Source organism: Aquila chrysaetos, chromosome 12 (genome assembly GCF_900496995.4).
Source record: "Aquila chrysaetos chrysaetos chromosome 12, bAquChr1.4, whole genome shotgun sequence".
Taxonomy (NCBI): Eukaryota; Metazoa; Chordata; class Aves; order Accipitriformes; family Accipitridae; genus Aquila; species Aquila chrysaetos.
In genome coordinates, this window is record NC_044015.1 from 4,580,040 (window position 1) to 4,605,150 (window position 25,111).

At 52.6% G+C, this 25,111-nt stretch overlaps 2 protein-coding genes across 2 annotated transcripts in view; one reads left to right on the forward strand and one right to left on the reverse strand.

The window, feature by feature from the left end:
• The window catches only part of LOC115349041 (mucin-5AC-like), a 47,420-nt gene extending 37,113 nt beyond the window's left edge, over positions 1 to 10,307 (reverse strand). The window contains exon 1 of the mRNA XM_041127817.1: positions 10,161 to 10,307. Within this exon, the coding sequence (XP_040983751.1) occupies positions 10,161 to 10,307 (147 nt within the window). The remainder of the gene's footprint in view (positions 1 to 10,160) is intronic.
• Positions 10,308 to 18,177: 7,870 nt separating this feature from the next.
• On the forward strand, positions 18,178 to 21,521 carry LOC121233699. The gene is made up of 6 exons (XM_041127819.1): positions 18,178 to 18,217; positions 19,429 to 19,515; positions 19,963 to 20,185; positions 20,359 to 20,501; positions 20,888 to 21,004; positions 21,498 to 21,521. The coding sequence occupies exons 1-6, from the start codon at positions 18,188 to 18,190 to the stop codon at positions 21,519 to 21,521; spliced, it is 624 nt and encodes a 207-aa protein (XP_040983753.1). The 5' UTR covers positions 18,178 to 18,187.
• The last annotated feature ends 3,590 nt before the right edge of the window (positions 21,522 to 25,111 follow it).

Genomic DNA, 25,111 nt, shown 5'->3' on the forward strand with positions numbered 1-25,111 from the left:
GCAGACACGGTCCTGCCTCAGTCAGCATTTTTATCAGTGGAGGTCACCTCTGCTCCAGGCTCTTGAAGTCAGATGTTGTTGGTTCCACGTCCTTGGAAAGAACTGCAATAAGGCTAGTGGCCTCGGGTACCTGGACTTTGAGGGCTAGGAGGAGGGTCTGCTAGACGGCTTTTCGGTGCTTACAAGGCACTGAGCCCTGTGTTGCCAGGACATGGGCATTTGACCTTTTCGTGCTGTCCTCCGCAGCCTGGCTGGGTTGGAGCAGTTGCTCCTGTTGTTCCCATGCCGGGTCCTGTGGCTTCGGACATCTCTACACATGGGGCGAGCTCGTTTCACCCTGCCATGTTTGCACAGCTGTCGCGGTGGCGACCCAGAACAGTAGCCTCTATCCAGATACAGGTAGGTGATTCTTGTGTCTCCTCGCCTTTTGGTTGTTGCTTGACTGTCCAGCTAGTGCGAGGCTGCCTGTCCTCCTGAGACACCACAGGGCACACAACCATCCCTGGCTGTACAGCACCGGTCAGCACGATCATGGGTAGGAGTTGAGCAGCAGACCCAGGCAGACCTTGAGCCCCATTCATCACTGACCTGCAATTTGTGCGGCCACCGTCACTGGGAAGGCTGGGTACTACAACCATCCGTTAGTGCACGGCTTTCATCCTCTTTACAGTCACCAGGTGGCACAAGGTTGTTGATGCTCAGCTTGCTGATGGATAGAAGACCCCTGTTCAGTGGGGCAGGTATCCTCCAGCCCAAAGGACTGTAGTCTGCTGCTGGAATGGACTGTCCATACACTAGCGCTGTGTAGTAGACAGCCCTGGGTCCTGATGAAGTCTTTCTCTTCCCTTAAATGTTAATGATGACGTTCAGTTGAGCTGCCTCACTTCTGAGATCACATATAGGGCAACAGTCAGGCTTTTTTTTATCTTCATATGCTATCTGCTCTTTCATCATATAGTTTGTAAAGGAGAGGCCCTTACATTCAGGAAAATCATCTGGTAAACAAACATACTGTTTTCCTGTGATACCTTTTATTGGAATGTTAACTGCTCTAACTGAAAGATAAATAGGTTTAATTAGTGTTAGGACATTTCTTTTTTAACATTTACAACAAGAGTCTAATTATTATTCCCCTTGCATAGGCAGACTCAGAATTTAAAGCATAGCACAGACTAATCTGTGTGGCGTGCACTGTCAGGAGTGTCCAATGAATAATGTAAGACCACATTGCCATATTGCACTCAAAGAAAATACCAAAATTTTGCTCTCACTTTCTGAACTCCTGTCCATGAAGGATCGATTGTATTCCTGTGGGAGCCGACTCTGCTGGGAGCTGCATGCCTGAGAGTGGAAGCTGTCCTTTTTCCATCAGCATGGAAAGATTGTACAAGTCCCAGGAGGAGCAGGTTCAGCTGAAATAGGGCAGAGCGCTGTGTATGCTGACAAAGTGACGTACACCTTGTCATATAGGGTCTGCACCTCCAACAGTCCCAAAGCGGCTCCTGTTCAGAGCCCAGCGTTTCTGCCCAGTTCTTTTGAGGCAGCAACTGAATATTTATCTACAAAGTACCAAGGACCAACAAACTCTCTCCAGGTCGGTTAGCTGTACAGGGCTTGGTTTCTGGCTTCACTGTGGGAACATGAAGTATTTGATGGTTCTATGAACAGGACTGTCTGTTCTGTCTCCCAGCATTCCCACAATGAACCAACCAAAAAGTATTGAAAACTACAAACAAATTTAGAGACATGTCAGTTAAAAAAAATTTTGAAACTGTCAATGTCCCACTAAAACCGATGTCCTCCCTCTTGCGATGGGCAGCAGCAAGTGGCTACAGGAGATGGAACAGAAGCATCATCGCGAGCGATCGTAGGAAACCCTGCTCTTTGGGAAGTTTCTTCTCAAGTCATATTAATTAGAAATCAATCTTGTTCAGAAGATGGAACATCCCACCCCAGAGAAGTGTGAGGTTTCTCCTGATTGTTTCCCCGGCACCAGAAGTGCTGATGGAGCTGAATGCAAATTCGCGTTCATTGCTTGTTCTGGAGTCAGGGAGAGCACTGACGTTTCTGAGAACAGCACTTGGATTCCTCCAGCACCAGGGCCAGGATTGACGCTGAGCACTGGGCAGAATGGATCCCCTTCACTCAGGAATAGCTCATGATCCTCTGTGCTTCTCTGCAAATGTGATGATATCTGTTAGGGAGTATCTGACAGGGAGATTGGGGCCTTACTGCTGCTCCTAGGCAGCACCCGTAGGAGAGGTGTTATGAGGTTGTTTCTTAAAAAAACCCTGATCTTAGCCTCAGCTAAATGAGGATGGGTTTAAACCAAGACACAGAGGGGAAAGAAGAAGAAAGGTAAGCTAGTGGTAAAAGAAGAAATTAAATATACTAAGAAAAAAAGTTGGAGGTGAGAAATGTAACCTAGGGAGGGGCTCTCAAAGGTCCTGAACTGTTCACAAAGATGAAAAACCCACAGGTATTTAAAATGTAGGGCAAAGAGCAACTTTCCTCTCTTGCCTCTGCTGAAAACCTGTGAGCGCTGCACAGTAGCTGCAGAAGATTGGCATCAAGCATGAACAGTGCGGCAGAGAGCCAGGGGAGGGCACCAGATGCTGCAAAGCAGCAGCCGATGTACTGCTACATCCCCAGCCAGCCCAGGTGAGCGAGATGGTAGGTGTTGGAGGCAGCTCAGCACCTTGAGCTTGCACCCATCCCTGGGCCACTGTATGGTGTTTCATTGCTCGGGGGAAGGAGCGGGGGTATTGCCTTTGCGGTCTCTCTGGCTCCTTGTCCAGTTGTCCCAGCTAGGGGAAGGTGAGCCACATTGCACGTGTCTGTGTAGCTGGGAGGATGGATGCCTGCTGTTATAAGGGCAACCTGAATTCAGGTTTGTGCCTAAAGCACATAGGCAGGAGGCAATTTTGCATATGCAAACAGGCTCCTGCTTGGGCATAAGGTACCAGGGGGATGCAAGCCAGGGAGATCACATCTGCATACTCCGTGAAGGCAGGACCCCAGAAACAGCACTGATCCTATAGAAACAGGGCTAATGGTCTCTTTTAGCAGAGTGGGTGAGCTGTGCAGGTAAACAGTTTTTATTTCTAGGCCCACCAATCCATCCCTAAATGTTGCTGGCAGCATATCCAAAGTGCAGCTCAGAAATCAGCAGTTCCACCTGGCTACCCACAAAACTGAGCTGTCAGCTTCCCTGGCCCTGGGCTCGTGGGGATCATTACCTCTGGATTTGTTCCCTGAATATTAATCATACTATTCCTTCTTGGCCACTCTGCCTAAAATAATAGTAATAAAACCCCCAACATAATCTCAAGACTAGCACTACTAAAAGGACTGGATTCCTGCACTGACTGTAGCTAGTTGTGATATTTAAGGGCCAGATCCTGTAAGATGCTGCATTGTCTGGCCATGATCCAGTAGATAAATAAGCTGGTGTTTCATCTCAAGCCAGTGAATCACCCCCATTAAAATCAATAGGACTAATCTCATTAATTGGGTAGATATAGTACCTACCTCTGTATTCTCATCACTGTCCTTCTATAAAAAAAAGCTTGACTGAGCCATTTTTAAATAATATGTCAACTCCAAAAGTATAAGGAAAATTGGCTAAAGTCATCTTTTTTTCTACACATCACACTTATTGGCAGGAGGCTGTGAGGCAGACTGCAAATTCCCGCAGAAGAGGAGAGCAAGAGGAGCTCTCCTGCAGAGTGTAATCCTCAAAGAAGATTGTGAGTTCAGTTGCCTCCAGTGGTTTCTCACCATGCTGTCAGGTTTAGAGACTCCGCTGGGACTGCAGGAAAGTGCCTCTCTGAAAGGTTATGTGCAGTGGAACAGAGCTGTAAGGTGACAGAGCAAAGAAAGGAAAGAAGGAAGGGAGAAAGAGGAGGAGAAGAAAGGAGATCTCCCTGACAGCTCTATTCTTAAAAGCATTCACTTCTACTGAAGGTGGAGATATAAAGCATCCCCCTCGTTTTTCCCTCCTCCATGGGCAAGCACAGATTTTCTTCCCTGAGCCAGTCTATAAAGCAACAACGTGGCAGCAGCCCCTTCCTCCTCCTTGGGCGAGCCTTTTTTGTGGGAGCCATTGCGGGCTACACAGCGGGCACTGCCCCGATGGGCCTCCGTGCCCGGCTGCCCTTTCGCAGCCCAGCAGCCGAGATACCTGCCGAGAGGAGGGAAAATATCCATGGATTTGGGAGGTGTGCCAAGCCGGGGAGGGGGGAACTGGGGACTTGCAGGGCGGAGGTGACCCTGGACAGGCTGAACAGCCTTCATATGGAGACTAAAACACTTGATATGATGACAAGAGACATCTCAGGACAGAGCAAAAACTTATTGTAAAACTTCCAGTAGTTACAAATCTGCTAAGCTTTGGAGGGAGCAAAGAGTCACTGGTTTTCGTAAGGAATGGAAAAGCAGGGAATGGATGTGATGCTTTGTTATTGTAGGGTGGCTAGAAATGGCTGTGTAAACACACACACACGTTCAGTAGAGGGTCATGTCACTGAGCTGTTTGCCCCCGCTGTCCTCATAGACTCATTCACAGTGTTCAGTTGCAGAAACACGGACGAGCTCGAAGCTATGCAGCCTCCGAATCGTTGTTACTGGACAGCTCTTCTGCAGTGCATTAGGTTTGTGTTGTAGGGGCTTTTGTGGTCTTACAGGTTTGCTCAGGACCCCAACATTTCTCTCACCCCTCTGCATACCCCAGTTCATCTTCATACACCCAGATGAGAGCTGGGCCACAGGTTACGGAATCCTTTCCCATGTGCCAGCATGGCTCAGCTCAGCGGGGCAGCCTCGCCCTTGAAAGACCCACGTGCAGCCAGAAATGAAAGCACAATGCAGATTTATCTTTCCAAAACAAACCAGCATTTTATTAGTTTGCAGTCTTCACATCAGCATGTCCGATCTCACCAGACACTTCCCAAGCCAGCTGCTAGCGAGACTGACGAAGATAAACTGAATCAGGTTGCTGTTCCTGTAGCTCCATAGTTACCACCCAAAACCCCTGCAAAAAGACACGCTTTTTCCACTGCAAGATCTGCATCCAGCCTCAGTTACCCATTGATGACAACTGTTGCTTTTGACATTTTCTTTTTTTGTGCTGGTCACATAAATCACAACGTATACTTTTTCCTCCCTGGCCTCCTCCTTGTCAAGCCTTCAAAACCATCAGTATTTCTGACACCAGCACTTGTGCAACCACATTCCCACAGGTTTTTGCCAAGAGCTCCCACTCAGCAAATTCATAGCTTTTGCCATTTAGCTCAGAGGGCTGCACATTGGACGGGTCTGCAGAGCTCAGCCCATCCTCACACTCCTTTGTTCTGCTTTTCAGAAGCAGAAAAAAGTGCCCTTCCACGTGCTTTTCCCATTTCTCTTCTCCCCAATACTTGCCTTGCAGAGCGGAACAATCGTGGGGCCATAAATGCCCAGATATTATTGCCTTTTCATGACTTTTTCTCAATCACAGAGCGATTAAGTCTCCATCAGCCCAGTTGGTCTTGCTGAAATGCATTTCCCAGAATAGAGTCGTATCGGGAAATCCAGGTCCCCCGCGTTGCAGGAGCGGTACGGTGGCACAGGGCAGGCGTGTGGCCACGCGGGCAGCCCCAGACCGCTGCAGCAAGAGCGACAGGGGAGCGAGGGGGAGACGCCAAGCGAAGGAGATCGATGAATTTCCATCAGACTTGAGCAGCGACTGGGAGGTGACAAGGCGAGAAGAAAAGAGGAATCTCGCCTCTGCCAGGAATTCACAGCGAGGCAGGCGCCCTGTGCTCTGCTCACCTGGGCTTTTCTCCTGCAAGGCAGCTCCGTGTTTCAGCGTCCCTCCTCTTCTGCCTCAAAGCCCGGTGAGACCCCTCAGTGGCACACAGGGCTATAAAATCTCTGCTCTTCTCGCAGGCAACGAGCCCGGCGTGGCCACACTCTGACAAGCACCGGTAAGGAACAGCCGTTTTCTTGCTTCTGCAAATGAGGGTCCGCTCGAGCAGCTGCCCCGTGGCAAGGACGGGTGCTCTGCCATGTGCGTGGGTGATTCAGAGGTGAACCGGAGTCCACAAATACAGTTCCAAGGGTGGGCTTTCCTTCGGAGCAAAGCCAAACTGCCAGGAGTCCATAGCCCAGTGCCCTTCCAGAGGAGGGCAACGAAGCTGGTGAAGGGTCTGGAGCACAAGTCTTATGAGGAGCGGCTGAGGGGACTGGGGTGGTTTAGTCTGGAGAAAAGGAGGCTGAGGGGAGACCTTATCGCTCTCTACAACTACCTGAAAGGAGGTTGTAGTGAGGTGGTACTGGTCTCTTCTATCAAGTAACTAGTGATAGGATGAGAGCAAATGGCCTCAAGTTGCGCCAGGGGACGTTTAGATTGGATATTAGAAAAAATTTCTTTACTGAACGGGTTGTCAGGTATTGGAACAGGCTGCCCAGGGAAGTGGTGGAGTCACCATCCCTGGAGGTCTTCAAAAAACACGTAGATGTGGCACTTCAGGACATGGTTTAGTGGGTGTGGTGGTGATGCGTTGACGGTTGGACTTGATGATCTTAGAGGTCTTTTCCAAACTTAATGATTCTATTAATTTAGGAAATTAGCCCCCAAGGGAGGAAACCTGGTGCAGTTAGTGGCGATGCAGAACGTTTCCCTTTGGGCAGCTTTGGGGGAGCGAGGTAACCTTCTGTGCCTCAGTTTCCCTGAAACGTTGAATACCTCTGCAGTCAGCCAGGTAGAGGCCAGGTTGAGCCCCCCATGCCCAGCCGAGGAGCTGTGCGGGCAAAGTCCTTCTGGGACAGAAGGACATGATGTTCCCTTGTAAGGCCTGCTTGGAGGGCAGGCGATGGCTGTACGCAGAACCCCCGAGCACAAAGGCGTTTCACGCTCTGCACTGTCCGCTCCTGTCCCGCTGATATCCGAAGGACTTTCCAGCCCCTGGAACAAGCGGATGCTCACTGCTGTGCTTGCGCTGGTGCAGCAGGCGCAGCAATTGCACAGGTGGGTTCATTTCCCCCAGCAGCCTGGCCCTGCACTCTCAAGAGGTTTCACAAAGTCTTGTTTTGTTAAGGGACAGAACGGCGCACAATGCTTTTTCTCTCTTCTCCTTTATCCCCTAATGAAGATCATCTCCTACTTAAATTAAATTTACCCTCACAGTACACCCAGCCCTGAGGGCAATTTAAGAAACATAATGAATCTTGCTTCTTATTTTTTTGTAAAGTAATTAGCTCGAAGCAGATACAAAGCTGAACCCTGTAGCTTTTAAAAATTACATGACTCATGGCTTTTGATGGGGAAAGCAATATTGGTTTATAAGCCTCTAGTAGCACTTTCACGTGCAGTTGCCCATGTGAAGAAGGGATTGAGGTAGAAGATGAGAACGTCGTGTCTGGGGGAGCATTATTCAGCCTTTCTGATTAAGAGATTTGCAATTGTCATGTTTGCTGATCGTCTAAATTTACTTGCTGGCTGCCTTCACGTGAAGACGTGCCAAGGGCTTGAAGTGCTGTTGAGAGCAGGGGCCAAAGGGCACCAGTTTGGCACAGAGGTTCACACAGAGAGGGAGGAGACCGCAGCTGTGGAGAGTGTCCGCTGAGGGCCATTGAACCAGGAGGTATTTGGAGGTTGGAGATAACTCAGAGAAGGGGCCCAGATCTGCAAACCAGGTGCCTTTAATTTTTCAGCCTCCAGGCTGGGGTATACGATGAGATGGTGACTTGTTCTCCCTTCTCCTTCCTTCAGCTCTCTGGCTGGCCCTGCTTCGCAGGCCCGGTTACCCAGCGGTTACTGGAGGTCAAATGGTCTCATAACTCATGAACTGGATAGAGGCTCGGCCACGTGGGATACTGATTGCAGCAAAGTTCCGGCTGGCTCTGTGTTTGTACAGCACCGGACACAGAGGGGCTCTAGCGTCTGTGTAGCAACCACAGCTCTGCTGCTTGCATTTGCACTGAAGTCCGTGGCGTAAATAATAAAACTGTTTTGCAGGCTTATCTGTTCACCAAGAAAACTGGTTCACTGTGTTTCCATTCTCACTCATGCCATCGGGTACCGGGTGCACAGAGTTTGCCTCCTTTCTCTGCTACAGGTTTGCTCCGACTTTCCTCGCTGCCCCTCTGCTCCGGGCAGGTACATCGTTCCCGAAGAGGAGCCCTGTGTGCCCTGGCAGGGTCCGCAGCCCCATCGCTCTCCAGCTGATCTCTGCGGCCAAGCTGGGCTGGGATTCCCTGCGGCTCTGCCCCGACTCAGCCGCTTCTGCAAATCAGGCTGAAGCAATCAGCCTCCCTTTCCTTTGGCATTTCAAGCTCCTCGCTGAGTATGAACATGAAAGGAGGCAAGGCAAGCGCCGATTTTATTTTCAGCCACAGTTTATTGATTTGTTGGACACAAGAAAAACAGCAGCTGACACTGGGTAATGCACATCTGCCTCGTTCCCTCTGTCCGTGGGCAGCCAACTGTGGCGTTGTGAAGGCTGTCCTGGCAAGACCTCCCATCCTGGGCTGCTGAACCAGCGCTGGCAGCACGACACGCAGCTTCCCAGGGCTTTGTGCTCCTGCAAGACCTGCCAACCTAACACAAGGAGAGGCTTTTCCAGCATGGCTGCATCTGGCCTGCGCCTGGAAAGATTTCCACGCTGTGTAAGAAACAACCCCGAGCTTAGGAAAGCTATTTCTTGCAAATGCTGGTTTTCCCAAGGGGGGGGCGCAGCAACGGGCTTTGGCTTGTGAATCTGCCGCGTCTAGACAAGCCCGTGGAAAGAGGCACCAGGAGGAAGTAAAATACCCACAAATGAACAAAGCAGCTCTCTGCTCCTCAGTAGGGTCAAATCCTGGGAGGTGCGAAGGCAGCGTATGGAAGAAAATTATTTTGGTTTCCAACTTTAACAGCTTGTTTCATCTACATGGATAATTAGCAGAAACAAGATGAAAATATAGCTCCCCGGGTTTGCCCTGTGCTGAAAACTGGAGCTATCCCTGCAGATGCCTTCCGTGTGTTTCCTCTAATTGAGCTGGCAGTCTCATTTGGGCCGACTCCAGCCCACAGCAGAGGGTGCAGCATTGTTACAGCTCGGATGAGTCCTGCCAGCGGGACTCTTCACTGCATCTTCAGGGGTGGGTGGGAAAGCTGCCCTGGTGAGGGACCTCTCCGCCGACCGTGCTCTCCACCGTGCTGTTTTAACAAAGCCCATGTAGCATGGAGAAGCCGAGAAGGCAAAGCAGCCAAAACCTCTGTGTTTGAGACAAGTCCTGCTTTGAGGGTCACAGCTGAGGTGCTGCCATCAGCAACAGTATCGCGTATGTCTCTCAGGCCATTTCTCATGGCTGAAACCCGCTGCAGTAACGCCGGGAAGCCCCGAGCCAGAGCCAGAGATCCCCAGGACTGCTATTTCCAGTGGGAAATCATCTCCGGGTTCACTACCCCCCATCCTGCTGCTCTCCAGACGTGCTGCTTTGGAGGACTGCTAAAGGAGACAGTCGTTTAGCACAGCCACTGGGTCTGCCTCTTGCTGTGCTTGTCACCACCTTGCCTACCTTGTTGCCACTGCTGGCACTGAAGAGGAGGCAGAGCCAAGTATCTGTGGTGTGGGGCCTAAAAGCTACGCTAAACTACGGGTGAGTGACATTACCCAGGAGCAAGTCCAAGCAAACACTGGTCAGACAAGGTGCAGGTGAAAAAAAAATAACAGGCTACTCCTTATGAATACCCGTGTGGCTTTTCTGCCCATCAGTCTTGCTGCCACAGCTCTCCAGCCACCCTTTGGCACCCAGGGCTTGCAACCGCATCAAGTGAAAATCTCCAGCTTGGGAAATTTGGCATCTCCTTGAGCGGGAACCAGAAAACACAGGCCTGGGGTCCAATGCAGATGCCCCGGGGGGGATCCCCCTGATGCCTCTACCCCAGCTGGGGTTCAGCAGCGTTATGACTGTGGCATCTCTCACAGCAGGTCATATTCTGTCTCTGTTGCTCCGTCTCGGCACAACCATCCCTGCCCTGGCAGGTGCCATCAGCATGGGAAGAAGCAAAAGCAAACGACTGGAAGACACAGCAGAAGGAGGTTGTTTGAGGTGCACCACCACTAGCCCCAGTCCTCCTGGGCTTGCTGAAGGTGGTCCCCAGCGTCAGGGCGATGTGCAGGGCCATGCTGTACGTGCACGGAGGAGCCCTGGGCGCAGCCGTAGGGCTGCAGCGTCTCCGTCCTCTGCCTCTCACCTTCCCGGGCAGCAGGGGTAGCCCGCATCCCTTGCAGCCTGGGAACAACCTTTGCGTCATGGGGGCTGGAAGCGAAGCCACCCATCCTCGCCTTGCCAAGACCACTGCACCGGGGAAGTGACCTGCCCACTCCTCCAGGGTGGCTGTGGGCGGAATTACACAGCCACAGGTGGAAATCCATGGGGAACATCACTCCATGGGGCAAATTCTCCTGCCCATCCCTGTGCCCACTCAGACACACACCTACATGCTCCCCAAAGGCAGGCAGGTGTGTGCCAGGTCCCAGCCCACCTCTTCCCCAGGTGATGCTGTCCTGTCTAGTCAGGCAGGTTGTCATGGTTTAACCCCAGCCGGCAGCTAAGCACCACACAGCTGCTCGCTCACACCCGGTGGGATGGGGAGGAGAATTGGAAAAAAAAAAAAGTAAAACTCGTGGGTTGAGATAAGAACAGTTCAATAATTGCCATAAAATAAAACATAATAATAACAATTGTAATGAAAAGGAAGATAAAAAGAGAGAAAAATAAAACCCAAGAAAAATAAAACCCAAGAAAAACAAGTAATACACAATGTAATTGCTCACCACCCGCTGACTGATGCCCAGCCAGTCCCCGAGCAGTGATCCGGGCCTGCTGGCCAACTCCCCCCAGTTTGTATACTGAGCATGACATCCTATGGGATGGAATATCCCTTTGGCTAGTTCAGGTCAGCTGCCCTGGCCATGCTTTCCCCAGCTTCTTGTGCAAAGCACGGGAAACTGAAAAATCCTCGACTTAGGATAAGCACTACTTAGCAATGACTAAAACATCAGTGTGTTATCCACATTATTCTCATATTAAATCCAAAACACAGCACTGTACCAGCTACTAGGAAGAAAATTAATTCTGTGCCAGCTGAAACCAGGACACAGGGTCAGGTTTGCAGCAGCCTGGCGCTCTCTGTTGCCCTGCCTGGCTCTACCACCAACCCCACTGAGCTTTTCCCTGTCCCAGCAGCTCCTGCTTTCCCATGCCGCATCCCAGCTGCTGCCTTGGGATGGGCTCAGCCAGGAATTTTCCTCCTTGTTTTCACAGTACAGAACCTGCTTTGCCTTTGCTTTTCCATTAAGCCGGACTCCAGCAATAGAGCACAGATGTCCAGAGGTAACGTCGCATCCCCTGTGCGCTGGCTGCTCCCGCACACCCTCCCAGGTGCACACTATAAACCCCATCTCTAGAGATATTTGAATATATTCAGAGCAAGAGGAGCTGCTTGAAAATCACTCAGCTATGACTCTTAACTCTTCATGAAGAGCAACAGATGATCACACTGGGATTTAAAGTCAACCCTGAGGAGGGGAACACAGCTAGTATTTCTCCTCCTCACGAGTGGATCAGTCTCGCCACGGTTGGCTCTCTGGGAGCATCTGAAGGGAAAAGCAAGGATCTGGATGCACTCCCACAGCTGTGCCTCTGCAGACTGCGGCTGGGGACAGAGGTCCTGCTGCTGAGCCAGGCTGGGTGGAAAAGTGGTTTCTCCGTGCAAGCGCAGCTGAGCAGAGAGCAGCTGCTGCCATGTGCCTTGCAGAGGCTCACGTGGCTCTGCCCGGCAGGAGTGCTGAGCCTTTTCCCTGTGCCATGCGCAGCTAATGAGCACAGCTTGGCTGTCAGATGTTTGCGGTAATGGAAACAAGCAAACAAACCCATTCACGGAACAGATGAGAATAACAGCTAAATCAGAGGCAGTCGCTACCTGGTCACAAACAGCCTGCCAGCTGAGGAGGTGAAATCTAACCCACTGGAGAAGCAGTTATCCTCGTAGCATCCAGGCACCGGTGAAGCCCGTAGACCAGCCGGGTGCCTGCGGCGTGGAGCGGGGTGGCAAGAGCACGCACGCTGCTGGAGGGCAGCGGAGGGTGTTTCAGGAGGGATTAGCAGGGTGGAGGGCAGGGAGATGCACGCAGTTCCCCTTGCTTGGGAAACCAGATGGGAAACTGCATCCCCAACTCCGCCAGAGTCAGTGGAAGAACATCCCAGTCACTGGCCCCGCGTGCCTCCCTGCTTCCCAGGCTGGGACTCCTGAGTGCAGCAGACTGTCTCATAGCCACAGCTTGACCTTTCCAGCACCAATTAGCTGGGAGAGGAGCTGTGCAGCTAATGAGCGCATGAAGGGGTTTATCTCACCCGGCAGGCATGTACACTGGCTATAAAATTCTTGGCAAAGACAGCAGCTCGGTATTGATCTCGGGAAGGCCAGGTGCTCCGTTGCATAAAAATCACATAGAGAAATGTTTGTTGCTCCCATCTGACTCCCACTGCCGCTTAGGGCCCGATGTCCATGAGACCAACACTTCTCCATGCTCAGCGTGGCAAAGAGCCCTTATCGTGCAATAGGTGACATCTGTGGCACCCGAGGTTGTCGACAGCGAGAGGTTGGTGTCCCCTTGGGGGGTCTGTGCTCTGCCCCCCCCCAGAGCCTGACGGGAGGGTGCCAGGCTGCAGTGCCGATGTGCCCGGTGATGGTAGCAGCCTGGCCAGGGGGAAAGTGGGCTTGTTTGAAAAGAAAAGGGATATATCCTGATTTCCATAGGTTACAGTGGAAGTGCTGGAGAGCAGAGGAGATAGATAACGCCATCAGAGATGTTAAGAGATATACTAGATCGACTGAGATCAAAGGGAAGTTCTGTTTATTTTTCTTGATTCAGAGTTTGCAGGAAGGAGGCATTGGGCAATGCCCTCACTATCTGCCCAGTTTGGCTGGCTTGCTTTCAAATAAACTGGCGTCTGGAGCGTCTGACCTTTCAGAAGGGTCAGCGCAGAGGGAAAAAGGATCTCAGTGTCACAGGAGAGAGTCCCAGCTGGGGACAGGGCTGGGGGAGGCCATGGCACGGTGGGGCAGCAGCGCCTGGCTCTCCGGCTGCGGCAGTGGAGACCTGCGCGAGGGTGCCGGGGAAGCTGCCGGCTGCAGAGGATTTAGAGAGCTGTCCCCGATCCAGCCCCTCATGCTCGGGAGATTTGAACTGGTTACTTTTCTGATTCCACCTACTTACATCCAAGCGTGGTTAGTGCTGCTAAAACCGCTGTACGTGGGATTAAGAGTGGATAATTAGCCTCGAGCTTTTCTGCTGTCTGTACCTGCAGGAGGCTGGAACAAAATTCTGAGTCAGACAAAAACAGCATTTAGAAAATGTACCAGGCCCGGGCAGAATAATCAGTCGCTGGTAACGACTATTTATCTTGCCACATCCGTGATGTCTCCTGCTGTAACGTCCTCACTGCCTGGCACAGGGTTTGCAGGGAAAGGGCATCCTGTAAATCTCAGAGGCACGTTGCTCCAGTGGGAGATATTGTCCTTCTCACTTCACAGGCTGGAGAGATGCCTTGAGCTGTAACGTGGCAGCCAACAGAAATATGGCAGAGAGGCACAGTTTCACTGCAGAGCACGTTTTCTTTGTTGTAGGGAATTGATGTTTCCTTCCTAGCTTAGCCCTGGCTCCACGCCTGCCACGTAGCAATCCCCACCACAACCATTTTAAACAAACCTTTAATTTGTGATTCTGTCCAGGCTGATAATCCCCACGCTGGCATATCCAGAGGAAATGAGTCTTGCACCATGGCAGGCTGTAATAACGTACCATAATATTTCTTCCCTTGGAAATCCTGCCAAGGGCACCAGAGATGTCTTGTGAACAAGGATGAATGAAGCTCTGCAATCCACCTGTGAAGCAGAGCAGATTTCTTCCTATTCTAGACAAGGTAAGGGGCACAATTAGGTTCCCAGGAGCTCAGGAAGGTCACGAAGCAGGGAATAAAACCCAGGAGTCCGAGCTCCCAATCTCCAGGTTTAATTGCTAAATACAGCAGGCTCACCGTTTCAGTCAGCTGCCATCGAGGATTTGTCCCCATGCTTTCCTTGGAAGATGATGAGGCAGTCAGCCAGAGCCGCTACTATGTAGTAGCTTAAGCATCAAAAGAAAAAGGAGAGAGGTTTACAGGAGCATGGCTTAATTCACATTTGCCTGTCAGCTTGGAGCATGCACATGTTCAGATATCACAACCCAAGTAACTAATAGCCGCTCATTTATTAATCTGTAGTAACTCAATCTGCCCTCTCAGCCCTAAGTGCTGAACAGACATGATGCCCTCAGGAGCTGGAGATCAATTTAAATTTTCAGAAGTCTTAGTCCCTGACTGCCTCCATAGTGCCAGCGCTCCTTATAATAACTGTTGAGCGGATTTTCTGTCGCATAACTGATCCCAGCTCCCTTTCTAGCAGCCCTGGCTGTCACATTCTCCTGTGCTGGAGAAAGAGTCGCAAACATCCATACCATAAGCCATGCAGGAGGGCACGTATACACTTGGAGAAGTCTGGGATTTGAACCATGAAAAGCTCCCACCCCCCTTTCACGCCAATGCTGAAGTCTTCTGGGTACCGGTGCTTTCATGCAACATCATCTGGAGGAGAGCGGGGACTCTGGGGCCCCATGTCTTGCTTCTTGCTCATCCTTGCTGCTGGGTGCCGTTAAGACATACTGGGCAAAGATCCCTTGGCAAGTGGCAGTTCCAGCAAAGGGCTTATAGTCTAACTAGGCTGAAGAGATGGGGGGAACCAAGCCACTGAGTTAGAGCAGGACGTGGCCCAGGTCATGCAGCCAGCCTGGCAGGAATGGGAATCAAACTGAGTTAATAAACTCCGTGTTTAATGGCCCTGATGCAAAACCTGACTGCTGCCTGCTCCGTGTTGTTTCATTGCAGGGACCTCAGTTGACTCCCAGCACCCCCCAGCTGGCTGCGCTCCAGCTGCCCGCCTGGACCAGGACCAGCCCTCCCAGTTCCACCTCTCAGGGATCCTCACGGAGAATTAAAAGCCCTGAAAGTGAATGTGGCAGCAGCCCAGCGCTGCTGACCCAGGAGGCTCTGCTTCATTAGCCCCAAAACATTGCTGACCACGAACGCTTTAATTCTGGCTTTGCAGGTTCTGCTTCTCACTAAAAGCAAAAAGCAATATATGAGAGCTCGGCCAATAATGTGAAACGTGCTTTATCACAGCTGGTTAAGAGTGGTTGCCAACTGTACCCAGTGGACTGATATGGAGTAACTATTTCGGGAAAGCTGCTGTGTCCTGAAAGCAGAGGTCCTGCCAGTAATGGACAGGCTGGGAGAGGGACCCTGACACATGCAAACGTCCCACCCCTACAGCCACAAACCTGGAAACCAGCCATAAGTGGATGTGATCACTCTTCTCTCCTAGCCTGCTGCAGCTCATGTCTTGAGGGGCTTGGACAGTCTCCTGCTCTGCATTTCAGCAGTTTCAGCCCATCAAGAACCTGCTCTCACCTGGAGATAAACAGCAGGAGCTGCTGAGACTGGGGGTACAATAGGCGGGAGTGCCGGGGTGCCCCGAAATATTCTATTGATACCTAACTGCTAGCACAGACGAGAAAAAAAGGAGAGGTGTGCTGATCGGTTGAAATGTTTTCCCCTTTATTCAGACACTGTACGGTTACAAACCTGCAGCCCCCTCTGCTCCCCAGCCTGCCCCACGCAGCTTCACCGCTGCTGCTGCTGCTGCTGCTGCTGCTGCCCGTCCTGCCTCGCAGACGTCCTGCCCCAGCCGGCGAAGCCCCCGGCCCTGGGGGGGGGGGGGGTCTCCTGCTGCAGAGCCCTTCTGCTGCCGCAGCCAAGAGCAATGCCATTTTGATATTTTTTTTTTCCTCCAGGTAAAGTGACACGTCCGACGCCCTTGTGTTTGAGCCTGGCTGCCTGGCAGTCTGAGGCACTTGCAAAAGTCTCTCTTTCCCAAGTCTTTAGGGAACCTCTGTTTCTCAGAGCTGCTTTGCAAGATCAGTGGAGAATGAAATTCGTAGGCTTGAGCTGCCGAGGGTGGGCAAGGTGCCTCTTGAGGATCCTCTGGAGCAAGTTCTTCCCAGGCGTCCCAGCGGGGAGCTCCAGGCTGGAGCTGCTCCTCTGACAGCCCACCCCCGGGACCCTCCTCTCTCTCTTCTCTGCCTCTTCGCTTTCCAGAACACCCGTTATTTGGACATCTCTGAGCGGGCTGGCGCATCTGCTGGGCAGGGAAAGCCCTGCTGGAGTCCTGAAGGCCTGGCTGCCTCTGCCATCCTTGTGACCGGTGGCACGGGGACTCGGCTGCTTGCGGTCCCTCGGGCCTCCACCCGTCCGGGAGCAGCCGCCTTCCCCAGCAATAGGCACCCTTGGATGTCTGCAGCATCCTGGCTCCTCCGGCCAACTAGGATGTATCTCAGCAGCAGGACCTCGAGGGTAATCTAAGCCCGAGTGAAAAAACAACGCCTCTTCACCGGTGACCTGTGGGCTCTGCCCCAGGGTGACAAAGCCATACGGGGTGGTGACCTTGGGGAGATGGGGCAGGGACAGAGCTGCCCGAGCAGTGGGGTCTGGGATAGCGTGCGCAGCGGCAGCGAGCCCAGCGTTAGAGCAGGACGAGCTAGAGCCGGCCGCGTCGCGTTCATCCTCCGCTGCTGGGTCCAAGCCGCTCCTCCAAGCCGTCCCCGCCGGCTCCCCCTTCCCCTTGCCTGAGCGCCTGTACTTCTTGTGGATGTCCAGAGAGGGGATAGTAAACTGCGGGATGCGGTCCGGGGTCACCACGTGGAGGAAGATGTCCCTGGAGTTCTTGCCCTGGAGCGCGTGGGGACAGAGCATCCCCTCCAAGAGCGACATGGTGGGACCAACGGGGCTCCCTGGAGCGGCGCGGTGTATTTATGCTCTGCAGCCAGCGCTGATTGCTCTCCACGCGGTGACGCACTGTGACGATGGCTGCCAGGTCCCTGCACCTGCTCCCTCTGGACCAGCAGCAATTTGTCACTCTCCTGGGTAGCGGGGAGACAGACAGAGGGGGACGGACGAGGAGACACTTGTCCCCGACCTCTGTTCCTGTCCTCCGGCTCACATGCATGGCCACCGGCGCCGGCTGGCACCCATCACCCATGAGACGGGAGCGGGGGGAGCACCGAGGAGGAGAAGAGTTGGATGAGCAGCGTGAGCCAGGGCTGCAGCACCCGGGGCGGGAGGGAGACACGCGCCGGGAGCACGAGCGAGAGCAGCGAGCGGTGGCTTGTGCAGGATGAGTCACCGTCTGTGGGCATCAGGTGGAGCTGAGCGGAAGGGGCAGCCGGAGCTGAGAGCAGGAGACAAACACTTCAGCTCTGTCTAGCAAAACTCCTGTCAGGAAAATCTTTGCCTTGGCCCATACAATTACCCAGAGAAATCAGCAGTTTCAAGCTTTGGGGCCCCCAAGTCCCTCCTCCCATCTCTGCTGTCGCTAGGGCAGTGTGCTGTCTTGTTTCTTGTAGCATCCCTGTGCTCCCATCCCCGCTGGAGGTGGGATTGTGGGGGGGAAACGGTCATAGGCAGCCCCCCAGGCATGAGGCCACGGTGAAGAGAAGCGTTGTGCATCCTCCAGGTGGGAGCACGAAACCTCTCTCCCAGCGGAGCCTCAGCCAAAGGGTGTTTTGCCTTTTCCCCCTCTGCAGCTGGGCAGGGGCAGAGCTGCAGACCCGGGTTGCCCTGCCACCCTCCCCTTGGCTAAGGAATCCTCCTCCGCTACCAGGTGGATAACGGCTGCTTTATGTTGGTTCCTGCTCTGCAAACAACGCAGAGAGAAAAAGCAGCTCCGTTTCTGTGCGGTGCAGGGTCTGTCCCTGCAGCAATGCAGCTGGCCTGTTGTAACGCGCCGTGTTTTCATTCTGTCCCGCGCCGGGAACCAAAGAGGTTCTGCCGTGGGTTTCAGCAGGAGCAGGAGCAAGGCCAGGCTTGTTTTGACACAAACAGGGGTCGGAAGCCCGGACAAACGCAGGAGACCATCTCAGAGCATCGTAAACAGCCACTTCCCAGCTCTGCTGAGGGGGGACTCACATCTGTCCCCAAAATGTGTGGCCAGTGGCAGGGCTACAAGCAAAATCTGTGGATGCTGGATACAGGTCCTTGTCTCTGCGGGGTCACCTCTGCCACCATGCCCTGCTCAGCTGGATGGAGCAGGGAGGTGGGTCCCCCGTTGTACCGACACTGTGCCCTTCACGCCAAGGGCGATGCCCACGTGCTGTGTCCACTCCCCGGCCCTTGCTGGCATTCGCAGCAGGGCGTCTGCTACCTTGCAATGGGGTAAAGTGACACCCAAATATTAAATGCCATTCCCCGCTCCAAAACCACCCGCTTGGTAGAATTAACAGCCGAAAATCCCTCCTAATAGTTGTGAGGCCCGAAGTGGTCAGAGACACAACCCCAGCCCATCTGCACGTTGCAGTGCCCGGCTTGGCCAAGCGCAGAGCTGGGGAGAGGCTTGACGCCAAGATGTACACGGGGGTCAGCAGGTCCATCGCCCGTGCGATGCCCAGCGCAGCTTTTGGGTGTACGGTCTGCACAAAGTTAAAATCTCAGAGAGTGCCCAGAGGAGGGGCTGAGAGGATCTGCTGCAAAGCAGCTTCTGGAAGGTGCTTCTAGGGGCTCGGCTAAGCCCGTTTTATGAAGGGGAGTGTGCGTGCGTGTTCATGTGCACACAGAACTGCTGGCTAATTGATCAGGCTGCGATTTCAAAGAACCAGGCTTACTCCCTTCCTTTCATCTTTATTGCCTAAAATAAATCTGAGCCCCAGCTTCTCCGCAGTGTGGGAGCAAGGGGAGGGCACAGACCAGGAGGGATGCTGAGGGGCCTCCCCTCACCTGGGGTCCACCTTCTCCCATCACTAGTGGAATCAGCAGGGCAGGTTTTCTGGCATCTCATCACCTTCTGCCTTCAGCTACTTGCAACAGCGCAGAGTGAGGGGAGATATCCCAAATCGGAGTCTTAACTTGGCAAGCTACAGCCCCCAGGAGGAGACAGGCACCGCAAATTGAGAGAAAATAAACCCCTAATTAAGAGCCATCAGCCCTTAAGCAAGGTACCGGGACCAGTGCTCATACCAGGGGAACCCCCATGGGAGGGCATTGGGCTGCCCCACTGATTAGCAGCTCATCAGTGCAATGAGGAGCAGCTGGGCCAGTAGCTACAAGTAGCTTGAGGGCTGCAGACTGGGCTAAACTAGGTTTTTGTCTAGTCTAGTCTAGGCTTGGCTCTTGGGCTTCATGGAGCAGCAACTGAGGCCATGCCCTAGCCCAGGGCAGGTAGAGATCCTCCAGGTGCTAAAGGGGTTGGTTCTGCTGGGGGCATGGTCAGAGCTGGCGTGGAGGATGTTTGACCTTTTTCTCTCTGTCTAGGGGAGGCTGGTGACCTGCAATGAGTCCCACTCCTTCTCCAGCAGGCTCCTGTGTCAGATCCTTCAGCTGGGTTTTGTCAAGTACCTGGTAGGTGATGTTCCTGCTGCTGGAGGAGTTTGAGGCTGAGGGGATAGTGTGATGAAACCTTGAGACTGGCAGTTCTGTTGGCTTCTCTGCCAGATATTCTCTCTTTCAGTCTTTTCCTTCTGCCCTGTGCTCAGTGGGTGCTTGTCCTCTGCTTTCCTCCCCATCCCAGCTTTTGCCCTCTGCCTGGTTTGGTTTTGCCTTGTGCCCCTTTTGCTAATGGTTGTTAGAGTATTCATGTTTTTCTCCTTCTCTGGGCCAGGAGAGATGGGAGGTCTTTGGGGACAAGGTACAACCTAACTGGTCCTGTTTTACCTGGCTGAAGCCGGTCCCAATCTCAGCTCCGCACTGGGTCAGAGCAGGGTTTAAGAGTTTCACTGAGGGCTGTAAATAGCTGGAAAATCTCACATGACCTAATGCACCTTTTTTTTTTTTTTTTTTTTTAATTAGATGAATATCCTTCAGAAAGCATCAGTCTGGATTGGATTTGTGGTCCCTGTGGAGACCATTATCAGAGAAGTCTACCCCACACAGTCTCCCACCAGACCTGGACGACTTGCTAAGAAGCGCCGGGGGAGACTAATGCGCCTCCTCCTCTCAGCTGTTCCCACCAGGATCCAGAACATCCTGGGCTACCTGCCAGCAGACTGGGGCCAGAGCAACATGCCCAAGGGTAAGAGCTGTGGCCTCCTAGAACACCTGAAGGCTTTGCAGCTAAGAAGCACACAGCATGACATCAAAACACATTAGTTCTGGAATTCCTGTGCTGGGTAGAAAGCTGGGAAACAAACAGATGTATGTTTGTTCTGTATTTGTTGCGATTGTGCCTCCTATAAATCCCTGCAGAGATCCGAGAAGCTCTGATCAACCCATCTAACAAAGCAAACAAGAGGAAGCGGGATGACGTAGCTCTGGAGGAGCAAGAGTCCTGGCTGGTGGTACTGGAGAGGGACCTGCCAGAGGATGACCCTGAAGACATGACGTATGAGGTATGACCCTCTGGCTGCTGAGCAGGCTTGTTCCTCAGGGGCTGAGCAATTTGGAGGTGATTGCGTTTAGCCTCTGTGTGCTCCCAGTAGACTGGGAGTGTCACTGCACAGGTCTGCAGAGGAGCCTGGGCAGGGAGCTGTAAAGAGGCTTCCTTCATTGTACACCCTTTGAGGGCTGCAAGCTGTCCAAAGAGCACTTGAACATCCCTTCATCGCTGTCTGAAAGGAGTGGGTGCCCCACTCATCCCAGAACACTGAAGTTTCCCTTTGGTTGACATCCTTGCAAAGCAGCGTCTCTGTTACTCTTGGCTATTTGGCTGTGGCTTCCAGTGCCATTGGGAATGGGGCTGGTGTGTCGTTCCTCAGACTGCCTCTTTCCTTCCCAGCCCTCAGATGTGGAAACAGATAGTGAGGAATACAAGTCCCAGAATGACACTGAGGCAGACCTGGAGCTTGAAGAGCAGGATGGGATCAGTATGCTGAAGGAGTCATCAGATCTCCAGGTGAGTGTGCTTGCCCCATGCTGGCTGTAAACTTGGTCCTGGGTACACTTGCAAATACTGGGCTGGAAGGATGTGTTTCAGTCCTTATTCCCTTGGCTACAGAAGGGCAGGTGTCAGGGGTTACTCAGATGACTCTGAATTTCATGAGACCACTCATGAGTTTTGGGCTGCCCTTCCACAGAGCTGCAGTCTGACCATGCCCCTGTCTCTGCAAGTGGAAGACATACAACCTGCTGGGGTTAGTGATGCCCCAAAGCTGCTGGCTGCAAGCATAGAGCTGGGACCAGAGGATGCAGCTGGGTCCAGCAGTGGGGAAAATGCTCCAGAGGTTGATACTGATGATGGTAATGCCCAGAAGCCACAAGCTGCTGTAAGCAGTGGGGATGGCAGCGAGCAGGAGGCTGATGCAGATTGTGATGACAGCAGCAGTTTGTCACAGTGTGGGGTAAGGAATCCTTTGTGCTGAGCCATAATCCCACCCATCCTCTTTTAGTGTGGAGCAGGGGAGGTGTCATAAGCTCCGAGGTGTTTCAGCCTGGGAGGATGTCTCTAGGCTCTGAGCCTTTGTGACATTGCTGCCAAGTGAGCTAGGCAAGGGTTGTAGGGGCTGTAGTTCGTCTCCCTGTGCAAAGAGACAACCTCAGTCCTCGTGTCTTGTTGAGATGATGCTGGGTGCGCGCAGTGCTGTGGGCATCTTCACCCCTGTGTGACAGGACTGCCAAATGCCAGTTGAGCATCTCGTGCTGGTACTCAGGGCAGCCACCTCTGAACCAGAGCCGCTACGAGCAGGTCACCATGAGCCCTTCATGACTCACTGGCCCAGATATTTTGCACTTTAAAATGGAGGATTTGTGGGAGAGTCTTCATTCCTAGCAACTTCACCTGGGGTCCTTCACTGCTCTAGAGCCATCTGTTGCCAATGCACTGGTGGATACCCTCCCAGTTCCCACGAAGCTGGTGCTCAGCTGCCTGGTTTGCAGGGAAATGGAGGGTGAGGAGAGGTGCAGGGTGGCTTGGTTTGTACTCACCAGCTCACCCCCCAGTGATGATGGCTGGCCAGTGCTATGGGTAAAAATCTCCTGTTTTCTAGGATAAGCAGGAACCCTGACCCATGGACCTGGACCTCTGCTGTGGCTGCAAAGTGCCTGCTTCCCTGGGGTGGCTGTGTCCTCGAGTAAGATGTCCAGTTAAATGCTATGTTGATTTTTTTTTTTTGAACTTTACAATAAAATTTACCCTATTTTTTCATGTGAATTGGGATGCAACTGACTTCAGTACCTGGACCTGGCACATTCTGCCTGTGCACCAGAAGGCATGGACATACCACTGCTGGGAGTCTGGGGTATGGGGCTGCTAGTGGGACCTTCCCCCTCTGATCCCTCCTGTGGAGAGGATCCTCATGGCCCTAGGGAGGGTGATGACTTTGGGAATGCTGAAATGTGTTATGGGAGGGAGAGGGGTGCAGGGAGTGGAGGTGCAGGCTTGGGCTGAGTGGAGCTGGCAGTACCTGAGCATGGCCCTGGGCTGGCTGCCCAGAGGTGCAGGATGGGTGCCTCCAAAAGAACCTCCTTCCACGTGCATGACATCTCCAGAAATACAGAGGGTAGCAAATCTGTACCCTTGGGATAAACCAACAAATTTCATGTGGTGTCCATGTTACTCAGTGAACACTTGGAGGTCTTCAGCCTGCTTTCTGGCTTCTTTGTACCTGGGTGTTTCTGCATAGAGCCTTCTCCCTCCACATGGATCCTACAGTTCAGGGATCTGGTTCAGTGCCAGGCTTGAGCAAAGGGTGTCTCGGGGTCTGGAAAGGCAGGTTGGGATCAGAAAGTGTCTGAATGCAACCCAGAGCTCTGGAGTGACTTGAGATTAGCCAACACTTGATCTGTTGTCTGGACTGAGTCACAGTATCTGAAGCTGCAAAGAGCAGTAACTCTCCCAAATGGGAGTGTAAAAACAGGAACAGCTCGGGGTGTTTGGCTCTCTCGCTCGGGGCGTGCCTGGAGGCTGTGTCTGATGGCATGACTGCCTTGAGCTGTGTTTGCATGTGTATCAACTTGGACTAACAATGTTCCAACAGTTAAAAATAACTGTGGCATCCTGCAGCAGGGATGTTGTGCTGAACAACCTGGATGGGCCAGGCCAGCTCTGTTCTGAGCAGGGCAGCCGAAAGCCACTGCTGCCTACCAGCTTAGTAACGTCTGTGCTTGCCCCCTGCCATGGGCAAAGCCTCTAAAGAAGTATAAATCCTTCCAAGCTTTAAAGGGAGGGAGGTGTTGAAAAGCCCCGATCTTTTGTTCTTATGTCTCCCAATTCATATGGGCTGCAAGAAAGAGTGGGAGTTAAAAATCCCAGGGAGTTCAAAGGCAGGGCAGTAACAAGGATGGAAGTGTCGCTCCCAGACCCTGCTGTGATCAGGGATGCTAATGTCTTTCTAATTAAAGATTGTTTCTTCTGTCAAAGCAGCTCTGGGGCACGTTGTGCTCTGTGCAGCTTTTTTCCTACTGGGCTGCTCTGGGCAGCAGTGAACCATTTAAAGGAAGAAATGCTTGCACTTTAAACTAGTGGCTGGGTCAGGACATCTCCCCTCGAGCTGCAGCCTTTAAAGCCCTCCCTGGCACTCTGAAGTTAGTTTTCCCGACATAGATCTGGCCAGAGACCTGGTGCTGGCTCCTTGTACCTCTGCTTCAGTGGGGCATGTCTTCGACTAGGCAGAGCAATTTTTCTCCCAGCTTAGACCTGTTATTTGTGCACTGCAGAACAGTCCTGAGTCATGAAGCTCAAGCAGTCATAAAGCTGCTCAACGTCCTGCCCTGTGGCAGTGTCTCTTTAAATGCAGGTATGCCTTTTACCTGGCCTTATCTGCAGCCACAATAGCACTGGTTTCATTACTGCTGAATAACAGCAAGATTTTTCTTAAGATTGATAAAGGAGCTGATATTGCAACTCCTGGATATTGTATTGGGCTCTGCATTATAATTCAGTTGCTCCTCGTTAGTGTTTGATAGCTCTCCCATTCTCTGCAGCCAGCATTTTCAAAGCAGAGATTAATAAAACATCCTTTAGTGGCACGTAGCTAGGTAAGGGCTTTTTCTGAAATCTGTGCAGGCTTTTCCTGCTTGCTCCTGAGCTTTAGTAGCACTGGATGTGGAGATAAAGAGCAGGCTTTGTTCATTGTCTGGGTGCCAGGCTGCAGAGTGATTATGCCTTAAAATGTAGTGAGGAAGCAACTAGCACTAAATCTGGCTCTTTGAGCTCACCTGCAAATTAATTCTGTGCACACCTGTCTGCGATGAGGGGCATGCCCAAAACTTCCCAGGTCTTAAGCCCTGATTTAGGAAGAAGAGACCTCCTCAGACAAGCGTGGGGGAAGTAAATGGCTTGCTGGAGCGAGAACTGGCTTCAGAGCTGCTTTATCCCAAGGTCATCACCCTGAATCCAGCCCAAGTAAGTAGGTGCTGCGTGTTTGTGGTGTTGGCGAGGCAGGGTGAAAAGGAGGGGGCCGATGGTCACGCTGCTGCTGCCGGCGTAGAAGGCTCAGCCCGGAGAGAGGCGGCCGATTGCCGGGGAGGTGCCTGAACATGGAGGTGGCTGCTGGTGGCCTGACGGGTGTCACGGGTTCTGCAGGGCTGAGAGCGAGTTGCCCAAAATACCTGCTTGCACGTGGCCTTTATCTAGTTGCAGTAGGATAAGGCTTGTACGTCCAGAAATACACGTTCGTGGCTAAAAGGCTGTTCGGGGCAGTTCCGTGGTGCTGCAGCCAGCCTGTTCACTGGGATGTGATATTATGGAACTTGATGCTTTCTGAGGACTTGGCCCCTCTTTACATCTGGGTGGAGTGGGGGGATTGAGAGCAGGGCATGGGAGGGATGGGAGACTCTGTCCTTCTGCCAAAAGGCAAGAATCTGCTAAGCGCTTTTGAGCTTCCCTTCCTCTCCATTGTCCCTCTTCCTCCTTGCCCTGGTGTGTGGCTTTTTTTGCCCATTTTTCCCCTCGTGTGGGGAGACAAAGCACAGGGACGTGCCCCAGGCCACGCAGGGTGGCTGCAGCCCAGTTGGGTTTGGGACTGGACGATGCAAGGAGCAGCCTGATGGAGCAGGTTATTGA